Source organism: Castor canadensis, chromosome 6 (genome assembly GCF_047511655.1).
Source record: "Castor canadensis chromosome 6, mCasCan1.hap1v2, whole genome shotgun sequence".
Lineage (NCBI taxonomy): Eukaryota > Metazoa > Chordata > Mammalia > Rodentia > Castoridae > Castor > Castor canadensis.
Genome location: NC_133391.1, coordinates 3,417,544 through 3,445,376, shown reverse-complemented (window position 1 = coordinate 3,445,376; position 27,833 = coordinate 3,417,544). Strand labels below are relative to the sequence as shown.

The following is a 27,833-nucleotide window of genomic DNA, read 5'->3' as shown; positions in this document are numbered from 1 at the left end:
GGAGGGGAAGAGCAGTAACTGGGTTTGAACTCAGGACCTGAAGCTTGCTAGGCAGACTCTGTCCATGTGCTTAGCTCTATAGCACATGCATTCTAACTGCTCTTGAAAGCAGTTAGAAGATCGATTCCTGGTTCTCTTCATTTTGAAGTACATCTTGGTTCCCACGGTCCTGCTCTTGCTAACACTCCCGGGGCCTAGAGAAAGCTCCTGTGCTCCTGTGTCTTGAGAAAGAGCATTCAGTCCTTGCCAACCATGGAAATCCTTAAATGCAACTGCCCACTTCAGCTCACATTCCTGACCTTGGGGGATGCCTGAGAGTTGGGACTGTAAACACACACAATTCACACACTCACTCATCCACAACACACACACACAGCCATCTGGTTTGTTCTGGTCTGCTCTTCCAGGCCAAGCCTTAAAGCAGGAATAGCAGGGAAAACAAAGAACAGATGACACATTTCTCCCCTACATGTTAACTTTAGTCCTTTCATGCTGCATTGTTTGCTGTTACCATCTGTCACTTGTCACTTTCAGGAGAGAGGTGCCATGATGACATGGCAACTGAGCTTCCCTTCCTCACAAAACTAATGAGCACTCAAAGCAGATAGATACCTTCCAGTATTGTCCCAGGAAAAAACTCCTGAGGGCTGTGCTCCATGCCCGAGGGCAGGAAGAACACAGACCTGAAGCAGGCCTGGCGGGGACTCTGTGTCTGTTGTGTTTCTGTCAAAAAGAAATACTGTCATATGATCACCATGGACTGGGGTGGACACACACACACACACATACAACCTGTGCAGGGCACATTTCTGAAGTCACTATGGGGCTGGGCACAGCTCAGTGGCAGAGCACCTGCTTAGTGTGTGCAAGGCCCTGGATTCTACTTCCAGCACCGCAAAATACATACATACATAAATCAATCCATAAAGTCTAGACAGCTGTTTAGAAAACAATTTATTTGAACCTATGAAAGGAAAATTTAGAGACCCGCGATAAAACAGCTCCTTTCCAGGGTGACAGGTGTCCCTGAGCAATGCCCAGTGCTGCACCTGAGCTTGGGTGGCGCCAGCCATTCCAGCTCTGAGCTCATGGAGCTGCAGAAAGAGCCTGTGTTGACGGCAGAGCAGGTCACATTCCTGAGGAAAGAGGCCAGCAAATGGGCTGGCAGAGAGACTTCTCCGTCCGTGTCCCACGGAGGGGCTCTGAGTATCTGAAAGACACTGAGTGAGCCCAGGCTTGTGGAACTGGCACATTTAAAAACACAGCAGCGCTTCCCTTTCATTCATCCAATCTGGATTTTTAAGAATGTGACCAGGAAGCACGTGGACTGTGGTGAACCTCCTCACCAAGATGGTTCTGCTGGCCAGGAGGGGCTGTCCACTGCCTTCAGAGGGAGCTCTGCTGGGGGCCAGCACCCCTTTCTCAGAAAGCACCCTCAGCCCGGGTACAAAGGCACACAGCCGCTCGGCGGCACAGAGAGGCTGGCCTAGCGGATGGGCCTGAATGGGAAGGTCATGCCTGAGATGAAGGTGTGCCCGGGCAGCGCAGGGTGGGCGGCAGGGTGGGCTGGCACAGCCCCGTAGCCCAGCGGGGGCGTGTGGATGTGAGGGTAGAACCCAGGGGGGAGCGCTGTGTGTGGTGACTGCTGCACGGGGCCTGAGATCACCAGCTGGAGCAGGCTGCAAACACAAGGAGAAGGGTTAGGAAGGGTTAGTCCAGTTTCAAGGCAGTGTACTGCAAATGCCTCAGTGTCTCCCTGTCCCCCTGCACCTGGCCCTGAACATGGCGGCACCTCCCACACCCCATGGGCCAGGAGAGCCACCGATGGAGGCACACACCACGGGGGCGTCTGGGCAAGTGACCCTAAGCACAGGAGGAGGGAGGGATCGTAGATGGCTTGGAAGAACAGAGAGGCGATGAGGGAGGCAGGTCTAGGGAGAGCCACGAGGAGGGATGGCGGAGGCAGAGCCACCACCCTCAGCAAGGGTATGCGAAGAGGGAGGTCTGCCTATCAGCCCACTGAAGGGCGACCTGTTTCAGCGCAGCTGCGCAGCACCACCGCCATCAGGCATCACATTACAGGGCTGAGCTCCAGGCAGGCATTAGCCGCACACGAGTACGCTGTTCAATGACCCTCAATCAAGGGGCCGGTGCTCCCCTTGGGCACAGCCTAGAGCTGCACCCCCAGGTGTTCCAAGCTCCTTCACAGCAGGGCACTGCCTCCTACCACCTCAGAACCCCACCCTCTGCTCCACAGCCAAGCCTGGGTGTCTGGCCTTGCCCTGCTCTCCTTGGGAAAGACTTTCCTCTTTCCACAGCCTCCAGATTCTGGAAAGTGTCCTTCCTGAATTCAGTGTCAGTTTCCAGTGCTAGGTCCTTCGGAGACCCTTCTCCGGCTTCTCCTCAACTGTCCTTTCTAGTCCACCCCCCTCAGCACCCTGCAGGACCTCCCGACTTCGCTCCCACCACCAGCTCTCCTGCCCGTCCTGCCATCAGCCTTGGTGCCCACAGCTCCCCACGCTGTACCCCGCCACCGAGCACACAGCCTCCGCCTATCCCCACCACACGGGGCTCACACACACACAGGCTCTGCACAGAGGTCAGTCTTGGCCTGCGGATAGCACCACCGCGTCAGGCTCCACGCTGAGGCCCCGGTCTCCTCCTACCCCCTTCAGAGCCCCTGAACTTGGTCCTCACCCACACCTCGGCCCAGCTGGTCCTGCGTGTGCGCAGAGGCTATCTACCCTGGTCTGTAATCACAAAACATGGCTTATCAAGTCCTTTTTCAGACACGCACATACACACGCACACACACCCCGTCACTGCTTAAACCTGTTCCCACAAACTCTACCATCCACACACGGCCACGGGGCAATGCTGCACCTGACAGCTGTTCCTCCAGATGGACCCTGCTGCTCCCCAGACAGGCTCCTGGGCTCCAAGGGAAGAGGCTCCTTTTGCAGATTCACTTTCACCCACCCCTACCCCCGGCAGCCGCCCAAGGGGAGGAAGAAGTTGGTGCAGCTGACAGTCTGCAGCTCCCTCACCCTTGTCATTCACGTCACTAATCTTTAGAACTCTGGCTAAGAAGCTCCGTCAAGAGTTTTACAAATCCAAGGAGCACCAACGACCGTAGCCAAACTGAGGTGGTGTGTTTGAACCTGCTCACCGTAGAGATTCAGTCTTTCCAGTCAACACAAAAGAGACCATGAGAATTCAGAGTACTCCTTGGAGGCTGGGAAAAAGCAGAGGACTAGTGGGGGCTCCCAGGGAAAGCCGGCCTCAGAGCTGTGGGTTCCCTTCCCTCCACAACTTATGCAGATACAGAACCAGGATGCCTTCCCTGGAGAACCAATGGTGTGGCCTAGAGGAGCCCCCAGCCACCCCCTTCCTTGGCTTGCCCTGAACTGGCAGCCAGTCGATCCATGGCCTCCAGGGATGCATGTTTCTGCCTCAGCATTCCAGACCCTGCCCAAACCTGCCAGCCTGGCAGAGCTGGGGGTCAGGCCTTGGGTGGCTGTGACATCCATAATGCAGCCACGCTGCTTCACTCCACCATCCACACTGGCTGCTACCACCAGCCCTGGAAGCCAGGATCCTTGAGATGTAAAGCAGGACAGCAGTAATCCTGCCAGCCAGGCCTGGCTGTTTGCACTTCTGTAAACTCTGTATGTGCGGCAGATCCGCCTCCAAACATAAACATTGCCTTGCACGGTCGCCACAGACGCTACTCTTAGTGACACTGCAATGTTCTACCCTTCTGAGGTATGAGGCTAAGCTACCAGGGCTTCCTGGGCCTGGGATGGCTGGCCCACTTCCAGTTTACTGATGCCACACCTGCGTGAAATGTCTTTGGACATGAACCTTATGGCCTCTTTTCTCAGGAAACATTCACAGAAGTGGAATTCCTAAGTGAAGAAAGGAACGGCAGTGTGCACTGACCACACCCTGGCACTGCTCCAAGTGACCACTTACTCCATTGTCATAAAGCCTCGGGTGTGGGGTGAGGCAGGAACTATGATTCTTTTTTGGGGGGCAGTACTGGAGTTTGAACTCAGAGCTTCACACTTGCTAGGCAGGTGCTCCACTGCTTGAGCCACTCCCCATCCCTTTTTCCTCTTGCTATTTTGGAGATCAGGGCTCCCTTTTTGCCCAGGTTCTCCTATTTTATGATTCCCACTGTAGCTGGGATGACAGGCATGCACCACCACACGCAGGAGCTATTGGTTTAGATGGATCTCACAAACTACTTTTGCCCTGGCTGGCCTCAAACCATGGTCCTCCCAATCTCAACCTCCCAAATAGTTAGGATTATAGGCTTGAGTCACTGCACCGAGCTAAGAACTATGACTCTTTTGAGTTTTCAGATGAGAAAACCATGGTGACAGAAGGCAGACAGCCTGCCCAAGGTGACAGGGACACCATTCCCTGCTTTTCACACTGTTACTGCAATTATGGAGAGGAATCCATGGCAGAGGAATCTACAAATGCCATATTGTTTTATCCCTGCTACACCTGTGAGGCAGACAATGGTATTACTTGTTTTACCTGGGGGAAACCAAGGTTCAGAGACGGGAATAGATTGCCCAAATGTCACAGCAAACCAGAGTATTGCTCAGAAACCAGGTCCCTGCTGCTGGAAGCCCGAGCTCTGGCATAACTAATACTTGGCTCTGGGGTGTCGACCCCATGGTACTTCCCAAAGGTTAATGTAGATTGGACTGTCACAAACATTAAACAGAAGCTTGCATGATGCTTGGGAGTGTGCTCTGGAGTCACCCCGGCTCACAGCAAGAGGCCACTTTTTCATGTCTACCCTCTACTCAGGGCTCCTCTCGTGAGGACTATGTTAACACTTCAGTTTCCCACTCATCAGGTCCTAAAGGGGCTCTTTATAGGAAAGCTCTAGACCCTGCAGACCACCTCGCAAGGAACAAGGATCAAAATGTCTGCCCAGTGTGGCCACCCGCCGCCCCCACCCTGCCCCAGCAATGGCGGCCCAGCTACAAGCCTTAGAGGGCACCTACTTGTTATGGGGCAGCCTGGAGCACAGAGTTCTCAGGTCATCTGAAACCAAGGAGACACAAGGTTAAAAAGCAGACTGGAGACAGGGAAACTGTTTGCTCAGATTCTGCAGCAACTGTGTCTAAGGCTGTATGTTTCCAGAATCCTTTAGAAACTGGATTTTCCTTTTCTTCTGTTTTTGTTTTAACAAAATGGCCCAAAATAGAAGAAGCCACTTAGAAAGGGGACGGCCTCGTTGACACTGTCAGGTGGCTGAGAGAGTCTGCAGGTAGGGCTCTCACTGAGCAATCAGACACCCAAGGCATTCTGGGAACAGCAGTAAGATGGGAAACTCACTGCTGGACAGCAGCTGGGCCACAGGCAACCGTTGTGAGTGAGTCAACACTTAAAAAGCAAAGGCAAGCAGTCACTGGCACCAGGCCATTCTCTGGGGATGTTTGCACATCAAAATGCAGGGGCATTAGGAACTCAAAATGGGCAGTGGGTTGTTCACCACGACTGGGCAGCATGAGTGTGGACATGTGTCCCAACGTGGAGAGCTTTGCACTTCCCACATGTGCAAACTGTATGTAAACTATACTAGGGAAAAGGACTGCAGAAGAGGCTTCCTCAACAGAAAGATCCTCTATGCCCTCGAGGTGCCCTAGTCCTGGGTAAAAAGAGCCAGGAGACACCCAGGTGTCACATCTATAGCATATGAGGAGCCTGAATGAAGATGAGCAGGGTGACAGGGAGCCTCTGGGGATCATTCTGGGATTTCCTCCCTCCTCCCTTGTTTACCAGGAGGAAAGGAAGCCCTAAAAGCAGCAAAAACAGCATCTGTCTAGGAGCCCCTATTTTCTCTCTGCCCGGGTAGTGCTGTTGTGGCTCCCAGGCCTGGGGGGGAAGAGGGGAAAGCACCCACCTCTTGTACACAGCAGGGCTCCTGAAGCCATGGCCACCTGCAAAGCCTGTGCTAGTCGGTCCAGCGAGAGCTCGATCTCCTGTGAGGCATTGAGGGGGTTCAGTTCATCTGCTAGTCTGTTGACCTCCTCTACTAGTGGGACCATGTGGTCAAACAGAATGAGCCCCAGGCGCCCATACAGATTCTTCTCAGTCAAGTGCAGCTGGAGCGTCATGAGGACCTGCAGCACGCTGAGGTGGAGTTTCGAGTATAGGACATGGCAGTCTCTGTCCATCCCCGCGCCTGGGTCCTTGGTGACCTTGTTACTGATGTGGCCATTGGACAAGCAGGGCTTCTTTTTCCTCTTGTAAGCCAGAGGGGCCTTCACGCACCAGCGGATCAGCCCAATGAGGGGAGTGAGCTCTAAAAATCCGATTGGGAGATTGGCTGCGATCGGAGTATTTAAAAAAGTGATGAGAATCAACCTTGGGTCCTCGAAAATCCAGGTGACAATCATTTCAAGCAAGTCCAAGGGTGGGATGAGGTCATCTGTAAACAAACCCCACTCAGTCAGAAGTGCTCTCAGCCTGGAGGGCAGGACAGCAGTGGACAGGGATGATGATGCTCAGTCCACGACTGTCCCACCTGGACTCAGATTCTTACTGCCTGTCTCCCTTTGTGAACACCCACCCCAGGAGGACTTGTTTTACTCAACGCTTCATCCAAGGTGCCCAAGACCCTCTGGCCAAAGTCAAAGCTTAGAAAGTATTTGTTAAGTCAACTATTCCTTAGAACTATTCCTTAGTCATGCTTTGAAATCACCACCTAGGTGTCAACTTCGTAAGTTTCACACTTCTTAGATACAAAACTATACCATGCTTTATCCCTTCCCTTTACTGTGTCACTTCTATGGTACAGCGAGTTACGGTGGCCCTCAGAGAGCAGCTGAGAGTCCTGTGATTCATCTGTCAGCTGGAAATGGCCCCCAAACTGGAACCTTCATCTAGATAAGTTTGACTTCCTGTGATGCCAGCACCCAGCATGTTCCAGAGCTTACACACGATCTTAGTCCTTTATACAGACTAACATAGTTAGTCCATGCAAAAACATGAAAAAATGGACACACAGTAATTTCCTAGGACTCATCACAAGTATGTGGGGCTGAGATCTAACAGTGGTAGCCTGGCTTTCAGGCCACCAGGCTAAACTGCCCACCCTGGGATCAGAGCATAAAAAGCATCAAGGCAGCTGGTGTGCTAAACAAACCTTTGGAGGTAAATTATCAGCATGACTTAATTTTAACCATCGCTGTCAGTCACCTTCAAACAAGTTTCAATAGCTTGATGAGAAATTCTTACATTGTATTATGTTTTTGTATATTGAGAATTTCAGATGAAGTGTAATTCTTTTATAATTTAATGGATTTTATAGAAAAAAACTGAAGCCTCGAGCTCCACACCTTCCTACTGTTCACACCAGCTGGGCAAGAGGAGTCTCTGTGTGCGTGGGGGCACTTCTTCCTCTTCTGGCTCAAAGGTACAGATTCCCCCAGGATGCTCTGGCTGCCAGAGTACCCAAGAGCAACATGAACTGCCATTTTGATGTCATCTCCAGGTCTGGGCCACCACTGTACTGAGTGGCTGGGGGAATCTCCAATGTTAGGTAGACCCACTGCTAACAAAAAACCCACCATGCTCTAGATACCCTATGTGCAAGTGCTACTCTCTGAACAGTATTTCCTATGGCACATGCTCCTTCATCCAGTCCCAATGTCAAGGCCAATTTCTGTCCCATTGGCCTGAGGTAACTGAGGACAACTACAATGCTGTGAGCCGGCATTCATGAAATCTTCCCTACTGGAAGATGAAAGGCCTGAACATGGATCCCAGCTATTAATGACTCTTAGGAAAATTTGTAAGAGAGAGCCAGGGAAAACTTCACCCCAGCAGTGCAGCTCTGCTCCACAGGACCTGTCTGCTACTCCAGAGGCAGCAGCTCAGGAAATGGAAGCACGGACTCCATGTGGAAACACGGCATGCACTCGAATGTCTAGACTATTTCCATACCAACTGTCTTGAGAGCTACAAAGTTTAAAAGCAAGAAAAAAGGAGGACCATCAGAGACTGCCAAAAAGGATTACCTCAAACCTCCTCCTAAGGAAATAAGCAGACAAACCCAAATTCAGAGTATTCAGAAAAACAACAGGTCTGCACTCTTCAAAAATGCCAGTGTCATAGACCAAAGGGTGGACTGGGGTTTTGGCTCAGTATAGAGCACTTGCCTAGCATGTGAAGGCCCTGGGTTCTATCCTCAGCACTGAGAGGGGAAGGGAGACCAAAGAGATATGACAATCATGTACAATGTATGATTCCTAATTGATGGCTGGGAGTGTGGCTCAAGTAGTAATGCATTTGCTAGCAAGCATGAGGCCCCGAATTCAAATCCCTGTACCACCTCTTCCCCAACATAAATAAAAGAAAAAGCAAGATGAGACCATTAGGGAAATCTGAAAATAGGCTGTATCATAGGTAATAGTATTCCATAACCATTAAAGCTCCTAGGTGTGATGGTAGTGTGGTGATGTACTAGAACATTCTTACGCTCAGGAGACACATGTCTAAGTGCTTAGCACATCATGGTCAGCAACAAATTTTCCACAGTTTGAGGGGGCAGGGATGCTTGGGGTAGGTGTGCACAGGGAGAAAGAATGTATAGCAAAATGCTAGTGGATGAGTCTAGGTGAGAAGTGTATGAGTGTTTGTTGTTCTATTCTTGCAACTTTTCTTAATATTTGAATCTTTCCAAATAAAGAATGGGGAATAAAAAGGTAGGTCATAGCCAAGCATGGTGGTACATACCTATAATCCCAGCATTTGGGAGGTAGAGGCAGGAGGATCGTGAGTTTGAGGCTAGTCTGGGTTGCACAGTGAGACCCTGTCTCAAAAAAAAAAAAAAGTCATGTGTCTATGGAGAAGCCACATCTCACCAGACTCCAGCCCTGGCTTTGGGGCATTTGCCACTTCCATTAGGATTCAGGTAGTTGGGGTTACTACAGAAATATCACAACAGAATTGAACAGCAAACAAAATAAGAAAACGTCCAAATACATGGAGGCCGAGAATTGCACTGCTGAATGGCAGTGGGTTGTTACAGAAATAAGGCTAGAAATCAAATGAAAGTGGAATGGCTCAAGTGGTAGAGGGCCTGCTTTTGCAAGCAGGAAGCCCTGAGCTCTAACCCCAGCATCCCCAAATAAGAAAGTGAAACTCCTCATACCAGAACTGTTGTGACATGGAAAACAGTGCCAAGAGGCAAGTTTGTAGTTATGAATGCCTAGTGATGCACCTCAAGAAATATATTTCAGGAAAAAAAAAAAAGGCAAAATATTCACTGGACAATAACAGAAGCTGAAGTGTCTTTGGCAGTAATGACCTGTGTAACGTTTACCTGAGGACAGGTCGTAGAGCGCAGTGACAGATGTTATGAACTGGCAGCAGAATCGTGGGCTGGCACTGAATATCTGCTTCAGCGTCTGAACGGAGCCTGGCACTAAACAGCAGTAGTCATCCACGAGGGCCCTGGCCAGCCTCACACAGTAGACCACAGGTGTCCGCTGGAAAGAAGCCACAGCTCACATAAGTACAGGTGTCCAGAGCCAGCAGGTAGCAGTTATGTACAAATGGAGAAGACCACCAGAAGTGGCAGACCCACTTCCACAAGGGGAGAGAGAGAACAATGGTCTCTAAAGCCCACAGACCAAATCTCTTGCCCCCAACAGTTCCACTGAGATGCAGCCTTGCTCCTTTGTTTGCCTGCTGGTCCAAGGCTGCTCTTGCACTACAAGGACAGAGCTGAATGACTATGCCAGAGATGAGGTGGCTTGTGACCCTTGCTGTGAATTTGTTAGGAAAGACCATTTCTGACTTTGAGTGAGGAAGTGATAAGTTTGGTGACGTTATAGGGCTGCAGGTGAGACTCAACAGGTAAAAATTAAAGTTGCTACCACTTTGAAGACACCGAGGAGTTTGTGAAGTATTACATGATTATTGTTTGCTTTGAGCAGCACTTTTCAAGATCCTCTTAGAAACCTTTCTCTTCCACAGGTCATCAACCACCCTCCCTAGCCTTTTCCTTCCCACGCCTATGTCTCTGGCTAGCCCTGGTCACACTCAGCATCTGTTCACACACCACTGTTCCAGGGCATCAACTGGGTCTAAGACAGCAAGGCCAGTGGTTCACCCAGCCTATCACCAGCCCTATAGCACCAAAGCAGTCAATAAGAACACCGATTCTTGGAGGCCCTGACCCAATGTGCCAAACCCTCACCCAAACTACAAAGACCTTGTCCTTTACTAACAGCTTTCATTCTGCCAAAATACCAGCATGACATCTTGAGAGATAAGTGAAAAATTACATGATTAAAGACACCAACCTTAGTTTCACTACATCATCAAAGGATGCACGAAAACCTGAGATCAAATACAACACAAATGATGACTCTGGATGCCCCAGAAACTGGTTTGGTGAGAATTAAGGCAGGTTGCACCAACTTACCTGTGTACTACACGTAACACTGTTCCTGCTAGCCAAATTTATGGATAAGCAAGGTTACAAGAAAAACATTAATTAAATTGGGAGAAAAAGATGTCAAGTACTTGAATTAGGCAGGTTTATGAAACTGAATGTAGTGAGTTCTATTAGCTTGGCTAAGGAACAGGTTAGCCAGAATTTTTTTTTTTTTTGGCATTTTGCAAAATGCCATCTAACACTAAACCTATTGTAAATATACACTTCTTTCCATGTAGTCACTGGAAGAGTCATCAACTGTGTGATGCTACCCTAGAACCACACAAAACAATGCACATGCTTACTGAACTACATGTATAGAAAACAACTTTCTATCTGTAATTCCAGCTACCTGGGAAGCAGAGATTGGGAGGGAAGATTGAGGTTTGAGGCCAACATGGGCAAAACTTAGTGAGATGACCCCCCTCCACCAACAACAACCAACACACCAGGTGTGGTGGTGCGCCTGTGAACCCAGCTATGCAAGAAGCACTAGGTAGGAGAATCATGGTCTGAGGCCAGCCTGGGGCAAAAGCAAGACCCTATATGAAAAAATAACTAAAACAAAAAAGGCCTTGGATGTGGCTCAAGTGGTAGAGCACCTGCCTAGCAAGTGCAAGGCCGTGAGTTCAAAGCTGATGCCTTCTAATGTCAGGCAAACGTCACAACTTGATGCTCAATGATCTTTTAAAAAAAGAAAAATCCTATCTTTGAGACTATATGTATACTGTTTTCAAACTCCTACAATTTTGCCTAAAGAAAAGACTTTTTACTTGTTCTAAAGAATTAGCCAGGCACTGGTAGTTCACACCTATAATCCTAGCTACTAGGGAGGCTGAGATCTGGAGGACTGAGGTTCAAAACCCACCAAAACAAATACCTGGGGACTCCATCTCCAAAATAACCTGTGCAAAATGGACTGGTCGTGTGGCTCAAGTGGTAAAGCACTGCTTTGGAAGTGCAAAGCCCCGAGTTCAAATCTAATCCCACCAAAAAAAAGTAAAAAAAAAAAAAAAAAAAAGAAAAAGAATTAATTTACCATTACTAATTATTGTAAGAACAGCTGCATTCTGTATGTAAAAGTGAGACTGGGGTGCATAGGGCAGTAATGAGCTAGGACCTAATGTATGTGGAAAAGACCTTCATCCAGTTCCATGAAAATTCCTGACAGCAAGCTCATCTTCAGAGACTCGGAGGACTGGGCTGTTTCCTGAGCAGTACCTGGAGCCAGGAGGCTGCACACTCCAACACGGGGATCCGACACACAGCCACTGCCATGGAGACCAGTTTCCCCAACAAGCTCATCCGGCTGTCATCTGCTTTGTTCCCTTGAGGGCTGAAAAGTGATGAGAAAATAATCTGCCGCACAGAGTCCTTGGTTTGTTCCTGGAAATAATTGCACATGATTTCAAGAAGTTGAAGCTCTTGGAGCGAATTCAGTCTCTGTAAAAACAAACCCAGGGGTAGCTGTGAGAAACGTGGCTTTTCACATGCTTGTGAGCTGACGGCAAGCGAGCAGGAAACGGATTATGCTCTCCAGGGTATACTGTTCACCCTTCTGAAGCCCAGCCCTCAGGAGTAGGACTGGGCTACTAAGATCAAGAGAAAGTCCTGTATATCACTGTCTATCACCTGGAGCTCCGGGGATGACCCACAAGGGCCGCAACTCCAGATAAGAGGCCTTTAGCGGAAAAAACGGGCAGTCCCTAAAGTGTCTTCCTGGAACACCCCTGATGGGCGGCTGTCACAGGGAGCAATGGCGAGGTGCTGGGGCTGTGCTCAGGGGGTCTGCGGGGTCAGGAGTCTGCAGGGCTGGGGGGGGCTGCGGGGTCAGGGGTCTGCAGGGTTGGGACCAGGGGGGATGCAGGGCTGGGGGCAGGGGGTCTGCGGGGTCAGGAGTCTGTAGGGCTGCGGGGTCAGGGGGGCTGCAGGGCTGGGGTCAGGAGTCTGCAGGGCTACAGGGTCAGGGGTCTGCAGGGCTGGGGCCAGGGGGGATGCAGGACTGGAGTCAGGGGTGCTGCAGGGTCAGGGGGGGCTGCAGGGCTGGGACCAGGGGGGCTGCGGGGTCAGGGGGCTGCAGGGCATGGCAGGGCAGGCCGGCACCTTGGGCTGCGCGCCGCGCTCCTTGGGCACCTGGAACACGAACTCCTCCAGCAGCTCCACGGGGCCCTTGTCCACGATGGGCAGCGGCGCGCTCTGCAGCTGGCTGCTGAAGTAGATGTCCAGGTGGTACAGCACCTCCTTGGCGGCGCTCAGCGCGTCGCGGCGCAGCAGCGAGTGGCGGATGTCGCTCATGGTGCGGCCGCGGCGGCCGGGCGCCCCGCGCGTCCCACTTCCGCCCGGGAGCTGGGGACGCGCCGCAGCCTACGGAGGAGACAAAGAGGCGCGGCCCGGCCTCCGCTCCGACGCGGGCTGCGCCGCGGCGCCCGCCCTCCCGCTGCTGTCTGTTGCCGGCCCGCTCAGGAGGCCATCGCCGCCGCCACCGGCCAGCAGGCACCCGGGGTCCGATTGCGGCGCCGCCCAGAGCCGCGGGAGCAGACACCGCGCAGCCGAACGGCGGCGGAATGCCAGGGTGGCGACGGCGGCCGGCAGTGGCCAAGCGCAGGCCGCGGCTTCGCGCTCTCAGGACGGCGCCCCCTGGCGGCGCGGCCCCGCTGGCGGGAGGGCGGGGCGCCGCGCACTGATTAAGTAGGCCACGCCCCCGCTCACCTAGGGAGCCCTAGCGAGCTGCGCGAGCCGTCAGGCCCTGCGGTGCGCTCCCCTGGAGACTCCGAGACGCCCTTGCTCGATGTGCCACGGCCGGGGCCTCCACCGTACTTTCCAGGTAGGGCGGTGGTGCAGGGTGTGGCTTGGTCCCCGTCCCAGCCGTTCGTCTGAAAGGTTGCACTTGCTGTGAACCCCTGGCTGCTAGAAGAGCTGACGCGTGGTCCTGGCCCCCTACCCCCGCCCCGTCCCCGGTCCCCACCTCCTATCTTCAGGGCCCCTATTTCCAAGTCCTCTCCAGAGCCCTGGGCTCTCTGGCTGCTGCTCCTTGATCTGGCCTGGGAGGGCCATGGTAATTTTAGTAGCCTACAAAGGTCCAGCCAACCTGCTTCCTGCTCTTGAGAACCTTCCCACCCTAAAACCCCTCAGTACTTGATACGACCTCTTCTCCGCATTCATCTCTCTGCACTCAATTAGCTGGCAGTTTCCCTTTCGGTTTTTTTTTTTTAAACAGGGCAGAAAAGATTTGACTATGGCCAGCAGAGGCCACTGGAGGGCAAGGCAGGAAGCTACAAAACATAGAATGTGCCTTGAAGAAAAGGCCTGGCCTGGTAAAAACACGGTTAAGACAGTGAAAATCTGGTGGGGGGGTAGACAGACAGGGAAGGGCATAAAAGAAGGTGCAGCTAGCACAATCCCAAGATGTTGTCACTGAAACCCTTTTGCCTCTCAGGAGACATGGCTGTAAGGCCCTCCTGTGCAAGTACTCAGAGTGCAGTGAGACACGAAGGTCTCCTTCTCACCCAGCACCTCACACAAGTCATCTCTTGACCCCTGACACCAGGACCCCAGGGTGATCAGTTCCAGGAGAGGTATCTGTCATAGTACCTGGCAAAGGCCAGGCACCCACATAACCCTAGTCTCCTGTCCCTCCCTTCCTCACTGAAAGTTCTTTTATACACACAGCAGAAACCAAAACAATGCTTAGGAAATATGCATTCTCCTGCATACATAGATGTATACTATATTTAAATGGCATTAACAGTCTCCATTCTTATTTCTTCTTTCTGTCATAACAGGCAACAGCAGGTAGAAAGATCTCTCCAAGGTTGCTCCAAAGCCCATGGGAATGAATATTCTGGTAGATCTTGGGCTCCCCTGATGGGGGCCCGGCCACCATGGGGCAGTGCTGGCACCAGGCCCAGTCCCCTCTATACCATTCATTTGTGGTCTGGTTGGTGACAGCCAGGTACAGAACAAAGCACAGGTAGCCCCCCAGGAGGAAGCTGAGCACCATGACAAAGCCCAGCAAGAAGACGATCCGTGGAAAGCTCAGGAACAGGTACTGGGGACAAAGAACAAGCAGTGCATTAGGAAGTAGACTGACATCCACAGGCTCTTGTCCACACACCACACTTGCTGCCTGGCTCACTGCCTTCATCCCAACCTGACCTGCTGGACACAAGTCCATAGTCAGCAATGACAACAGCCCAGGAAGAATCCCAGTGTGGGCAACAGCTTACTGTGTGACAAATGGAGAGTTCACACGGAGGGAAAGGCTACTCAGGGAATGCATTATGCCAGGTAGCTATTTACAAGATAAACAAATACATGTAGACCTTAGTCCATCCACTGAAATAAAATCCAGATGAACAAGAGAAACCAATGTCTCCCTTAAGTAATCCCAGCGAAAAAATACACACACAGGGAGATTCACTGTGGCATGAATTTCTTTTGTTGTTTTTCTATTATTTTTACTGTTGGCAGTACTGGGATTTGAACTCAGGGCCTTGTGCTTGCCAGGCAGGTGTTCAAACACTTGAGCCATGCCCCCTGCATTTTTTGCTTTCATTATTTTTCAAATAAGGTCTGTTTAGGTTCAAGCCAGCCTGGACAGAGAGCCTTCTATTTGCACTTTCCCCTATTTACACTTTCCCTGAGTGGGGGCGACATGTGTGTGCCACCTGGGCCAGCTTTTCATTGGCTGAGATGGGATCTCTGGTTTTTTTGCCTGGTAACCTGAAACTGCAATCCTCCTGATCTTCGCCTCTTGTGTTGCTAGGATTGCAGGTGTGAGCCACCAAGTCCAGCTGTAATAGACTCTTAACATTCTCTTCCCCAAAAAACCCAGGTTAAATGTCCTGTTGTGACTCAGGGACAGTCACAAGAGAGATTAACAAGGAGCCATTAAAATTCAAGTCAGGGTTGGCATGGTGTCACGTGCCTGTAATCCTATTACCTGGGAGGCAGAGGTAGCAGGATCCTGGTCTGAGGCTGGCCCCAGGCAAAATGGGCAAAAGCTTAAGGCCCTACCTGAAAAATAAACTAAAGCAAAAACGACTGGGGGCATGACTTTGGGAGAGCGCCTGTCTAGCAAGTGTGAGGCTGAGTCCACATCCCAGTACCAATAAACCAACAAAACAAAGCACGGACAGACAAATCTGACAAGGAAGGATGGCTCAGATTTTTTTAATACCAAAAAACTCACACCTGGTGTCCAAAAGATACACATATAGAAAATAACAAAGGTTTAATTATCATTGTTATATAACTCAAATCAAAAGCTGTTCTGATATAAATAGGTAAAGGACATAATTCACAAAAAGCTATAGAAATGACAAACAAGGACAGGAATCAAAAAAATGTGATTTTAAAAAAAGTTTCCTTCCTTCCTTTCTTCCTTCCTCCCTCCCTCCCTCCCTCCCTCCCTCCCTCCCTCCCACCTTCCTCCTTTCTTTTTTTGTTCTGTTTCATTTTCTTGAGACAGGGTCTCACTAGGCAGGCCAGGCTGGCCTGGAACTCGAGACCCTCCGGCTTCACCTGCCTCAGCATCCTGAGTGCTTGGGATTACAGGTGTGAACCACTGTATTTTTCCACCAGGCCAGAAGAGCTTCCCCAGCCACGGGCAGCATCTCTGGCCCTGATGCACCGCCCTAAGCACAGCGCTAAAGAGCAGTTTCACAACACAAGCTAACATTGAAGTCTTGGGGCTGTTCATAGTCTTTGACCAGGATTTGCAGCTTTTGGAACCTCCCCTAAAGAAAGTATCCTAAATACAAAACCAAACCCATGTCTACAGATTACCCAGTGCAAAGGGGAAGATACCCTTGTGCACACACAGAGCTACGCCATCAGTCAACATGGCATCACTGATATATGCTCCCCTGAAGTAGGCAGTGTGAAACGCATCGCTACCGAGAAATGTGGTGGTCAGAAATCCTCACCTTGTACTGAATCACCCTCTACACCTCATTGGCAGTTTGCATCGATATAAAGGTGTGGGGAAAGATGAGAATGATGACATGATGTGGAAATGGGAACTGTAGAACCTGGGGCATTGCACAAGACAACCAGAGTACACCAGGTCAGCACTGTGGAAAAGGCAGGGGCACTGTTTCACACTAAGAGACCAAAAAGCCTAAGAGTCACATGCAGGGCACACCTACATGGTGGATTCTGGCTCAGGGACGTAGGCTATGAAAGATATCTTTGGACTGGGTGCAGCTGCTCAGCCTATGATCCTAGCTACTCAGGCGGTGGAGGTCAGGAGAATCGTGGTTCAAGGCCAGCCTGGGCAAAAAAGTTTTCAAGACCCTGCCACAACCAATGGCTGGGTGCAGTGCCATTTCCTGTCCCACAGTGAGGCACACACAGGAGGACTGCAGTCTAGGCCAGCCTGGACATAAAGCGAGACTCAACCTAAAACACAACCAAAGAGAAAAGGCTGGCAGTGTGGCTCAAGAGGTAGGGTGCTTGCACAAGGCACTGAGTTTAACCCCTAGCACACCAAGAAAAAAATCTATGTATATATATTTGTGCAGTTATATATAACTCAGTGGTAGAGCACTTTCCTAGCAAGCACAAGGCCCTGGGCTCCATCTGCAGCACCAGAAAAGAAAAGAGAGCTGGGCGTGATGGTGTATGCCTATAATCCCAGCCATGGGGAGGCTGAGATAAGAGGATGGCCTGACCTATACTGTGAGACCATGTCTCAGCAACAACAAGATACATTTGGAATATGGTCAAGGCAAAATATGAAGTTATTACTTCTCTTAGGTGAGAATTATCTAGAATGTAGACAGCCATAAAAGATGCATATGTAATCTAGGTAAAGGCATATGGATAGTCACTTTCATTTTTTTAAAACTTCTGGGTGTTCAGAACTTGGAGAAAAAATAATGAAAGCCATTCAAGGTGCAAACAATGAATTATGATACTATGTAGCCCAGGCTGGCCTGGAACTCATGATCCTCCTACCTCAGCCTCAAGTGCTGGGATTACAGGTGTGTACCACGACACCTGGCCCAGAGGTATCACTGCACACCTTTCAGAATGACTAGAATGAAAAACAGTGATAACATTACATGCTGGCAATGATGCAGAGAAGCTGGGTCACTTGCGTACTGCAGGAGGGAATGTAAAATGATACAACCACTTTGGAAAATAATCTGGGAGTCCTTCCTTTTCAGAGCCTAAAGTAGACTTATCCTATGACCCAAACTTATACTCAAGACTCATTTTTATGATGGAACTTTTAAACAAATGTGCATAGCAACTTTGTAGTAGCCCTAAACTGTACACTACCCAAATGTCCTTCAAAGGGTTAGATGGCTCAGCATTCAAACCATGGAACACTGCATGGGAAAGAGAAGGACGAGCTACTGATACACAATTTAAGGGAACTATGCTGAGTGGAAAAATCCCATGGGATTCTTATTTATGAAACATTTGTGAAATAAGAGACATGGGAAACAGACTAGCGGTGGCCAGGTGTTAGGGACAGGGAGGGAAGAAGTGGGTTTTGCTAAGAAAGGAAAGCTAGAGTCTGGTGACAGCACAGCTGAGCATCTTGGTGGCACGGTAGTTATGTGTGACTGTTCACGGGCAAGACCACATGGAGCTACACCTGCAGGCACATGAATGTAAAACCAGCAAAAGCTGGGTTGTGGGTTGTGCCAACACCACTTTCTAGGTTTCAGCACTGTACTGTGCTTGTACAAGATGTGGCATGGGAGGAGGTTAGGAATGCATAGACTTCCTGCAAGTATGTTTCTCTAATTCTAGAATTATTTACAAATAAGAGTCTAAAAAAATACTGGTTTTAGGACTAAATGGTGTGTGTGTGTGTTTATAATGTTGAGACCATGGCCCTCAGCCAGGCATGGTGGAGCACACCTATAATTCCAGCACTTGGGAGGCTGAGGCAGGAGGATCTTGAGTTTGAGGTTGGCCTGGGCTGCATAGTGAGACTTTATCTCAAAAAATAAGAAAGAAAATAGCCCTCACCAGGCACCAGTGACTCACGCCTGTAATCCTAGCTACTCAGGAGGCAGAGATCAGGAGGATCGTGGTTTGAAACCAGCCTGGGCAAATAGTTTGTGAGACCCTATCTCGAAAAAACCCATCCCAAAAAAAAGGTTGGTGGAGTGGCTCAAGGTATAGGCTCTGAGTTCAAGCCCTAGTACCACAAAAAAAAAAAAAAAAAAAAAGAAAGAAAGAAAGATAACTCTCAATAGCTTTCCTTTTTTTTTTTTTTTTTGCAGTACTGGGATTTGAATTCAGGGCCTCACGCTTACAAGGCAGGTGCTCTCCCACTTGAGCCATTTCACCATCCCTCCTCAGTATCTTTCAATCCGTCCTTTTTGTATTTGTTTGTCACAAATGAGTGTTAAATTTTATGAAAGGTTTTCTTCAACATCTAAAGAAATAACCGTGTTATTGTTCCTTATATTTAATAGCGTAATAATATGGTTCATATTAATCAATTTCCTAATACTAAACCAATCTTGCGCTTCTGGAACACACACGACTGGTTTGTGGCATATTATTTTCTTTGAGACAAAAGAAATGGTGGCTTATGCCTGTCATCCCAGTTATGTGGGAGACGGGGAGGCTGAGATTAGGATTGCCATTTGAGGCAGCCCCAGCAAAAAGTTAGTGAGACTCCATCTTAGCCAATAAGCTGAGCATGGTGGTGTATGAGGTATAAACAGGAGAACTGCAGCCTAGGCCAGCATGGGCAAAAAACCTAATAGCCTATTAAAAAAATAACTGAAGCAAGAAAAGTTAGGGGTGTAGCTCAAGTGGTAGAGCGTATGCCTAGCAAGCATGAGGCCCTGAGTTCAAACCCCAGTACTACAGTACTACTACCCCCCACCAAAAAAAAAAGAAAAAAAAAATATATATATATATTCAGGGAGACATGAGACATGGCAGCCCACCCCTGTAATCACAGCACTCAGAAGGTGAAGACAGGAGGAGAACCATGAGTTAAAAGGCCCCAGCCTGGGTTACATAGCAAATGCCAGGTCAGCCTGGGTTATGTAGCAAGACCTTGTCTCAAAATTCCAAAAATTAAAACTTTTGATTTTTACAAAAAGACTGCTTATATGCTATTTCCCACAAATAAAGTAGAAATCTTTCAGAAATCAAATGAGTTTTTTAACAGAATGGCTTTAACCCTTATATTATGACAAATTAATTTTGTTGTTTGATTTTTGTTTTGTTTGGTTTTCTGCTTTTTTGTGAGTCCAGGCTGGCCTCAAACTCTCAATCTTCCTGCCTTAGCCTCCCAAGTCACTGAGATCACGGGCACATGCCACAGCTGGCTTGGTAGATTAATTTTGACAAATTAAGTGCCAGAATAAGTGCGAAAAAAATCATACATTTAATAAATGGAGCTGAGACAACAGGACATCCATATAGTAAAGAATAAAGTTGCAACCCTTTAACATATGGAGGATCTCAAGTTAGAAACCAAACCAACCTGAGCACATAGTGAGACGCTGTCTCATAAAACAAAAAACTCAAAATGTCTAAACACTCAAGTGTTCATCAATTTATGAATAAGTAACAGTATGGTACAGCCACACCATGGTAAGTACAGACTCATGCTATGATATGGATGAAACCTAAGAAACTTATGCAACAAGAAAGAAGCCAGTCAAAAAGGTCACACTTATAGGAAATGTCCAGTTAAGGCAAATTCATAAAGACAGAAAATAGATAAACCATTGCCAAGGCCTAGGGGAAGAAGGAACAGGGAGTGTTTGTTTTTGGGGTAATGAAATGTTCTGAAGTGAGATCCTGGTGATGGGTGCACCACTCTAAAAGCACTGAATTGTACATGTTAAAAGGGTAGATTTTAGGGCATGGGAATTTCTCTACCAATTAAAAAAGAAAAAAATAAAAAAGGAAAGGCCTCCTATTTTTACTGGGAAAATAAATCTTTTTTCCAATTCTGAAACCTACAACCCACTGCATAATTACCTGAATAAGAAAAACCGTGTCCATGGCCTGGAAGTGTCCAAAGTCATCAATGTAAGTTTCCTGGTACAGATCCGATACCATCACCAGGCGGACCAGGAACGCAGTGCTCACGATGGCCATGGTAGCAGCTGAGGCAGTCAAAGTCAAGAGGTAGATGAGGAAGTACCTGGTATTCCACACCCCAATGCAGTTGTTCACCCAAACACAGTGGTGGTCAAAACGGTGCACACACCAGTTACACACACCTGCGGAGAAAGGAGCAAGACATTGACAGCATGCACAGCTACTGAGATTTTTACAAACTGACATAGGCAGAGTGTGTGTGTGCATGTGCACACGTGTGCCTGTGTGAGTGTGCATGTGTATGAATGTGTTTGTATGTTTGTGTGTATGTATGTGTGTGTGCGCGTGTGGTATGTATCTATGTGTGTACATGTGTGTGTGTGGCAGCTGCTGTCACCAAACTTTTAGAACTGCAGTGTCCAATACAGTAGTTCATGTGTATTGAGCACTGAAATATGGCCACAAGAAAAATGAGAACATTGACCAGTTTACAGTTGTGTTTCAATTTATGCACTGCTCCTCTGAATTCAACCTGAGTAAGACTAAGGAGACATGAGTGTTCACAAGCTTCCTCACTGCAGATAATTGCAGCCAACTCTTCTGATGAAGATGACTGTGATTCAATGGAGACATGCACAGTGAAGGGAAACATTTAGGTGCTGAATTCAGTTACTGGAAAACTTTAAAGAATGCCTAGATTTGGTTTGGGTATGTGAGTCTACTCTTCCCAGTGTGATTTCTATGAATCAAAATATAGAGCAACTATTTCCAATGAGTATCTGAATTGAGATGTGTTGTAAATGTAAAATACACTCCAGATTAAAAGGGGACTATAAACTATCTCCTGAGTATTTCTATATCAATAACATGCTGAAGTGCTATTTTAGGGCTGGGAGTCCAAGCTCAGTGGTAGAGCACTTGCCCAGCATGTGCACGGCCCTGGGTTCAACCCCAGCACTGCAGGGAAAGAAAAGATACTTTAGGTATGCTGGTTTAAATAAAGTAGATAATTATGACTAAGTAATTGTTCCTTTTGTGATGTGGCTACTAGTAAGTTCTACATACACATGTGACTCACATAATATATCTTTGTTAGATGGTCCTAGTCTAGAATCTTGGCACAAGACCAGGCTTTGCCAGGACTGAACTCTGCAAACTCAGCATCCATGTCTCGGGCAACATGCCCTGTCACACGGCAAAGGAAGGATCTAGGCCACGGCTGCAGATCAGCCCCTACATAAAAACACACACTCGCTTATCCTCAGTTATCCATCTGGCCACTAACATGGCAGCCACCCCATGTCTGGGGAGCAATGGCTCTGCTTTTAGACGCACAAATATCCCCTTCCAGCCCAGCCCATGTGTGCACTGCAGAGAGGCCACTGGAGCCACAAGAGCCTCACTTACTGCAATGCTTGGAGCGAGCCGGCTTCCTTAAATCACAAGTAGTGCACCTCACATTCCTCGGAAACATCACTTCATCAAATTCATAAACTTCGAGAAACTGTAACTCATTTGCTTTTGTGATGGTACCTGAAAAAAGGGAAGGGCATCTTGAATGTGCCAAGAGAACAGTAAAAGTGCCAGGCACTGGTGGCTCATGCCTGTAATCCTGGCTACTCGGGAGGCTGAGATCAGGCGGTTCACATTTTGAGGCCAACCCAGGAAAATAGTTTACGAGATCCCATCTCCAAAATAACCAGAACAAAATGGACTAGAAGTGTGGCTCAAGAGGCAGAATGCCTGCTTTGCAAAAGTGAAGTGCTGAGTTCAAACCTCAGTCCCACCAAAACAAGAACAGAGACTAGTAAAAGTGAAATAATTGGAAGCAGTTTTAACCAGAATCTTCAGATCCTACATTTTAGTGAAGTTATTTAAATTAATGTTTAAAAGTATGCAACTTGTTTTTAAAAAGCACTTTTAAAAATAAAGAAATAAAGAATAAAAAGAAAAGCATAACATAATTAACAAAAAGAATTCATATAGATAAAATGATTTGAACACAGGCAATGAACTTGATGCATTGGCCTTTAGTTCTCTATGCCAAACTAGAAAATACAAACTCTTTTCAGACACACGTGGCTCATTTATAAAAACTGACCACACACCCAAGCATAATGCAAGTCCCAAAAACTTGTACTACGTTGGCTCCAGCTGTAACTCCAGACACACAGGAGACAGAGATTAAGAGGGTGCCAGTTCAAGGAGAACCTGGGGAAAAAACTTAGCAAGAACCCCATCTCATTCAATTAGCGAGGCATGATGGTTCACCCAGTGACCCCTACATGGGAGGCCATAGATAGGAGGGCCAAGGTCTAAGGCCAGCCCCAGGCAAAAACACAAGACCCGACCTGAAAAATAACTAAAGTCAAAGAGGTCTAGGTGTAGCTCAAGTGGTAGAGGCCCCGTCTAGCAAGTGCAGGCCCTGAGTAGCACCAGTGTCATACTCTCACACTGACCACAGTTCTACATGTACGTAATTAAGTAAGAGCATCAAAAAGATAAACTAAAAACATATATATTGGAGCCTGACAATGTGGTATACACCTGTAATCCTAGCACTTGGAAGTACAGGCAGGAAGACTGAGAGTTCAAGGCCAGCCTGGGACACATAGCAAGAACCTGTCTCTAAATAAATATTTTAAAATAAACATACTGGGAAAATGTAAACAGCTTTAAATAACCATGGGTCAAAAACTAAAAACTAAAGTAAAACTAGAAAACATTCAAAATGAAAAGGTAAAGCAAACATGACACACGGAATCCTCTGCAGTCTTCTTAGGGGTCCACTACTTATTTGCAGCACTATCAGTAAGGCAGCTGAGCCGTCACCAGTCTGTGCCAACAGCCTCCACTTACCAGGATTGGTAAAACAAGTTAGGGTGAAGAAAACCAGGTTGGCCATCAGCAAGAGATAGGGCAGAAGAAGGTAATACAAAGAAAACTCCAAGTCTTGACAGTAGCCAAATATTTCACAGGTGTATTCAGTATAAACCATCCCTTGCAAGACCAGGTGGAGAACGACGAAGGTGTGGTTGCTGAAAGGAAGAGTAGACATGGCTTATTCACAGGACTGCTCCACGAAGAAATCATACAAAACTAAGGAACATAACCAAGGGCTGCCACTTCCATTAAGAATTAAGAAACCAGTGAAACATTTCACATGTGTCTTACAGAAATACATCTAAATACTTTCTCACTCTTTAATTGTGTCTATTTAAGAACAGACATTTCAAAACCCCAAAGACAAATGGAAGATTATCTGTGACTAGAGTTTTGAACCCAGGACTCCCAATCCTTCCAGCATCCTCCCCTTACCATGCTGGAAACCACAAGGAACTTCCTGAAGCTACCAAGCAGCAACAATTAATAATGAAGACAGAAAAGAAGATCATATCTCAACTCTGAACTGTAAATACCGTGTATGGAAGAGGTAATGAAGCAATCTTTGCATGGCTCTCTGAAGGCATTCTGGAATTACACGGGAACATATCTGAAATAAAAGAAAAATGTTCAATTTCATTTCCCATTCCCCTCACTCCCAAACAAACTAGCTTCTCCACAAAGAGCTGGCAATGTTGGTGAGTCTAAGTTCTATGTCCCATATGAGCAGGGACAGAGATCTAAGAGAATAAAGAAAGAGCAGGATTCCCTTCTATCTGCCTTCCTTTGAGGCCAACTGTCCCACATCTTCCCTAACCCCAAAAAAGGCCCCTGCCAAGGTCTTCAGAGAAAAAGGAGGTAAGCAGAAGCTCAGGGAATGCTGATTGATGTGAAAGCTGCTCCTTCCCCTGCCTTGGTTTTGACCCCATGTGCAAGGTTCACCCTTAGATCACTTAGCATTATCCCAAGTCCCTCTTAAGTGCACCTTTTCTCATGGGCTGCTTGTCCCAATTTTGCCCTTTGACCCCTGAAGGAGAGAGGGAAGTCCAATGCTCAGGTTTCTGCTCCTACGTCCCCCAGTTCCACCAAGCCCCTCCAGACAGACAATCCTTACATCCATACCCAATTATAGACATCACATTCAGAGTTAAAGGGCCAATCTTGAGAACGCTATCTTATCTCAAAGCATCTTCACAAAACTACTTTCTGTAGTAACAAAAATAGAGAGAGAGAAGAGAGAAAAGAGTAAGAGATGGACTTTCATAACTACCACAAATAAAAGTCTAAATGAACCAATGAATTTACATGTCATCTCTTAGCCAGGTACAGTGGCTTACGCCTGCAATCCCAGCCATGAGGCACAAGGACCAAGGGTTTGAGGCTAGCCTGGGTAACACAGTGAGACTCCATCTTAAAATAAACAAACAAGTAACCTGTCTTTCTTGTTCAGTTGGGAAACAAATGAGTCTTTTAGACTAGTGCAGTCAACAAACTTCAGATGTATCCAAGGATCATTGTTACCTGTGCTCCTCCTTGGATAAGGCCTCTTAAATAATGGGTTTTCGAGCAGATGCAGATTGTAGCAACACTAATCAGTACAAAAACCAGGTAGAAGAAGAAGAGAAACAAGAAGTCCATCCTGGGGGCTGCAAGGGAACAGAAGGAGTATGATTTGCTGGTATTGAGAGATTTATTTCCTAACACAGATTCTCAGACATCAACTCCTTCATTGGCTTCCAAACTAGAACCGATTGACCCTCAAGCATATGTCACAGAGTCCTACTACCTTCAGTGGGACCTCCAAGATGGTCCTGAACTATGTCCTTCAAGCCAAACTCTGTGATACGCCTTTGGGGTATCTCCTGCCTGCAAGTTCCAAGATATAGTGAGGAAGAAAATGCACCTGTCTTCCTCTCCATAGCAACAAATCTTTTACTTCCTTAAACATTCCCACAGATAGTCCTACATAAAGTCCCCAAAAGAATCTGCGGATGTTGTCAGAACAAGCATCTCCTAGAGGCAATCCTGCATCCAGGATCCAGCCTTCTGTCCTATGAAGCCTCTGTCAAGGCCAGTGGTGACACTGAAAGAGTTCACCCAGGGAAACCAGAGTCAATGCACAGGTTTGTGTTAAGAAACCAGAAACAGGGGTGGGACTTGTGACTCAGGACATAGAGGTCTTGCCTAGCAAGCACAAGGCCCAAGTTCAAACCCCAGTACCGCCAACACCAAAAACAGAAATGGTTAATTTGGACCTTAACAGATAAGATATTGGGCCAGAATTCCAACTGAGATTATCAAACCAGATGATCTTTCCTGGTAAGAAACAAAAAGCAGCAATTCTCACGAGGTGACCAGAGGTTCCCCCACCTACATCTTTCTCTTGTATACTTTTTCAGCAGGCAGCTCTAACGCTCCTCTTCTTCCCAGCATCTACGTACAATTCAGATAGCACCTCCTCTCGGGGATTGGTATGCGCCGAGCATACCCAAAACTGCAGGACACATGGTTCCTCCAGGAGGCTGGATCTGGCTGCAAGACAGATCAGTTCAACACTCACAGTCAGACGGAGTAAGAAGGCATAGTGGTAAAAAGGCTTTAGAAGTAGGGGGAATGTTGTTTACTTGCAGTGCTGGGGGTCGAACCCAGGCCCTTGCGCATGCGAGGCATAGCGCTCTACCACTGAGCTACATCCCCGGCCGGTAAGTAGGGAATCTTGGATCCCCGCAGCATCAACGAGTTACAAGACTTCTGAATAAACACAAACAGCTTTGGATCTAGCTCTCCCTATCCTATCGCTGCCCCCAACCTTATCCCTGGAGCGTCCACACTGGAAACCAGACAGAATACCTCCCCAGGTTATTCTCTATCCGGGCCTGACCGGGGACATAGGGAACGGGGTGCAAAAGGCTTGAAGGGGTCACAGGAGGTGCAGAGGCGGATCTATAGGAGGCCAGGAAAGGACTTTGGGGTCCGGAGCCCAGGAGAGGGGACAGGGGACGACTGACTCCAAGCGGAGGGGGCACTGAAGCCACACACAAACAACTGAGATTCAGATAGTGACAGAGACAGACCCGGACCAGCTGGGGTATCAGAAAGTCCCGCGGAGGCTGCCTTACCCACAAACTCAAATAACCGCCGGCTGCACAGAGCTGGCACCTCCCAGGCCCGCTCCGGGACTTCCGGCGGATCCGTGACGCCACGGACGCGCCGCTGCCGAGTCCCACTTCCGGCGGAAGTAGATATTGGCGGCCGAGTCTTTTACAGTGCAGCTGGGAGGTGGGATTGCGGGTGGGGGAGGGTGCGTGGTGGGGGGTGGCGCCTCGCTGTGCACCCCAAGCTGAGCTCGAACTCGTGATTTTCCTGCCTCAGCCTCCCGAGTGCTGGGATTACAGGCTGGAAACACCACGGCGGGTTGGGTTCAGTTGTAGTCGTGCTGAAGCTCAGCTGGGCCCCAGGCAGCCTGCACTTGGTTGGGGTCCGTCCTCATGGTTCCAGCATCTTCCGTCGCAGAAGGCACATTGTGTACCCATCGCAGTCAGAGGCCGCAGCACGCGTGTCCTTGCTCCTGCGGTCTCTGTGTACCGCTCTGAGCATCCTCTCAGGGGGTAGTGACCAGTGCTTGACCATAAACCTTGGAGATGAAAGGGAAGGCCGTTTTGATGCTAGCCAGACTTGGGGTAAGAAGAGCTGCTTCCAAACATAGCATTGACAAGGCCTCTGTGGGGAGTTCTTTGGGCTGGACGCCCCCATCCGCTGAGGACGTTTTGTTCTTGATATCTGAAAATCTGAGCCTGGCTTGTCCTCCCTTTGAGGGGAAATGTCTGATCTCCAAATATGAGCCTCAAAGACCTTCTCATTCCCTGCTTGCTATCTAACCCAGCTTCGTGATTCTTTTTAATTTTGAAAACAAACAACGTATGGAGCTGGAAACCTCCTGGATACATGGTATCCAAGACCTTGGTGAACTTGGGAAATAGAGTCTCTGAAGATGTGAAGGACCAGGGAAGATTGGTCCAGGGTAGGCAGGATTTCAGCAGGGTCTCCAGCCAGACTCCATCCTACTAGCTGATGCCAGGCTGGTGGTTAAATTCTTTGAATTGCCCTTTTTTTCCCCTCATACAGAGCTTTATTTTTATCCCTCTTCCTTTTTCTCTGATTCAGACTTAACTTTAAATCTAGGTTTGATTACCTATTGCGTTTTGTGCTGGATTACCTTTTTGTAATGTTTAAAAATATATGCAAATAATATAAGATGTTCTCCCTGTGGAAGAACCAACCTATCAAAAATCAAAACAAAATCTTCCTGTAAAAAAAAGTCAAACTATCCAAAATCAAAACAAAAAATCTTCCCTGTCCACCCTTCCCAAATCTCAGTCCCTTAACAGAATTACTCTTATGTAGTATGTATCCCCAAAATCCTATGCATTTATATATATGA

General features: G+C 48.2%; 2 protein-coding genes across 9 annotated transcripts; both read right to left on the bottom strand.

Annotated features, from left to right (window-relative positions):
- Positions 1 to 937: 937 nt before the first annotated feature.
- On the bottom strand, positions 938 to 13,053 carry Ints15 (integrator complex subunit 15). The gene is made up of 6 exons (XM_020162117.2): positions 12,578 to 13,053; positions 11,696 to 11,917; positions 9,356 to 9,521; positions 5,930 to 6,457; positions 5,028 to 5,067; positions 938 to 1,679 (listed from the first exon to the last, which is right to left on the bottom strand). The coding sequence occupies exons 1-6, from the start codon at positions 12,767 to 12,769 to the stop codon at positions 1,487 to 1,489; spliced, it is 1,341 nt and encodes a 446-aa protein (XP_020017706.1). The 5' UTR covers positions 12,770 to 13,053; the 3' UTR covers positions 938 to 1,486.
- A 1,108-nt stretch (positions 13,054 to 14,161) lies between these two features.
- Zdhhc4 (zDHHC palmitoyltransferase 4) lies at positions 14,162 to 26,596 on the bottom strand. 8 transcript variants are annotated; one of them, XM_074075497.1, is made up of 8 exons: positions 26,512 to 26,596; positions 25,763 to 25,924; positions 24,914 to 25,038; positions 23,929 to 24,002; positions 23,369 to 23,547; positions 21,917 to 22,042; positions 20,447 to 20,691; positions 14,162 to 14,522 (listed from the first exon to the last, which is right to left on the bottom strand). In XM_074075497.1, exons 3-8 carry the CDS (start codon positions 25,028 to 25,030, stop codon positions 14,232 to 14,234), a joined length of 1,032 nt encoding a protein of 343 aa, XP_073931598.1. In that variant the 5' UTR covers positions 25,031 to 25,038; positions 25,763 to 25,924; positions 26,512 to 26,596; the 3' UTR covers positions 14,162 to 14,231. The 8 variants fall into 8 exon arrangements, with proteins under 8 accessions (XP_073931598.1, XP_020017708.1, XP_020017710.1 ...); XM_020162119.2 differs by having other exon boundaries at positions 25,767 to 25,924; XM_020162121.2 differs by having other exon boundaries at positions 25,834 to 25,924; positions 26,512 to 26,590.
- Between the last annotated feature and the right edge of the window lie 1,237 nt (positions 26,597 to 27,833).

Bases quoted from the DNA above. Each gene is read 5' to 3' on its own strand.
- Ints15 (XM_020162117.2), bottom strand. From the start codon at position 12,769: ATGAGCGACATCCGCCACTCGCTGCTGCGCCGCGACGCGCTGAGCGCC. The intron at 11,918-12,577 runs GTGCCGGCCTGC...TTGTTTTTACAG, and splicing joins AGCGCGGCGCGCAGCCCAAG to AGACTGAATTCGCTCCAAGA. The intron at 6,458-9,355 runs GTAAACGTTACA...GTTTGTTTACAG, and splicing joins GCTCTACGACCTGTCCTCAG to ATGACCTCATCCCACCCTTG.
- Zdhhc4 (XM_074075497.1), bottom strand. From the start codon at position 25,030: ATGGACTTCTTGTTTCTCTTCTTCTTCTACCTGGTTTTTGTACTGATT. The intron at 22,043-23,368 runs GTAAGTGGAGGC...CCCTTTTTTCAG, and splicing joins AACTTGTTTTACCAATCCTG to GTACCATCACAAAAGCAAAT. The intron at 14,523-20,446 runs GTAATTATGCAG...CTTTGTCCCCAG, and splicing joins ACACGGTTTTTCTTATTCAG to TACCTGTTCCTGAGCTTTCC.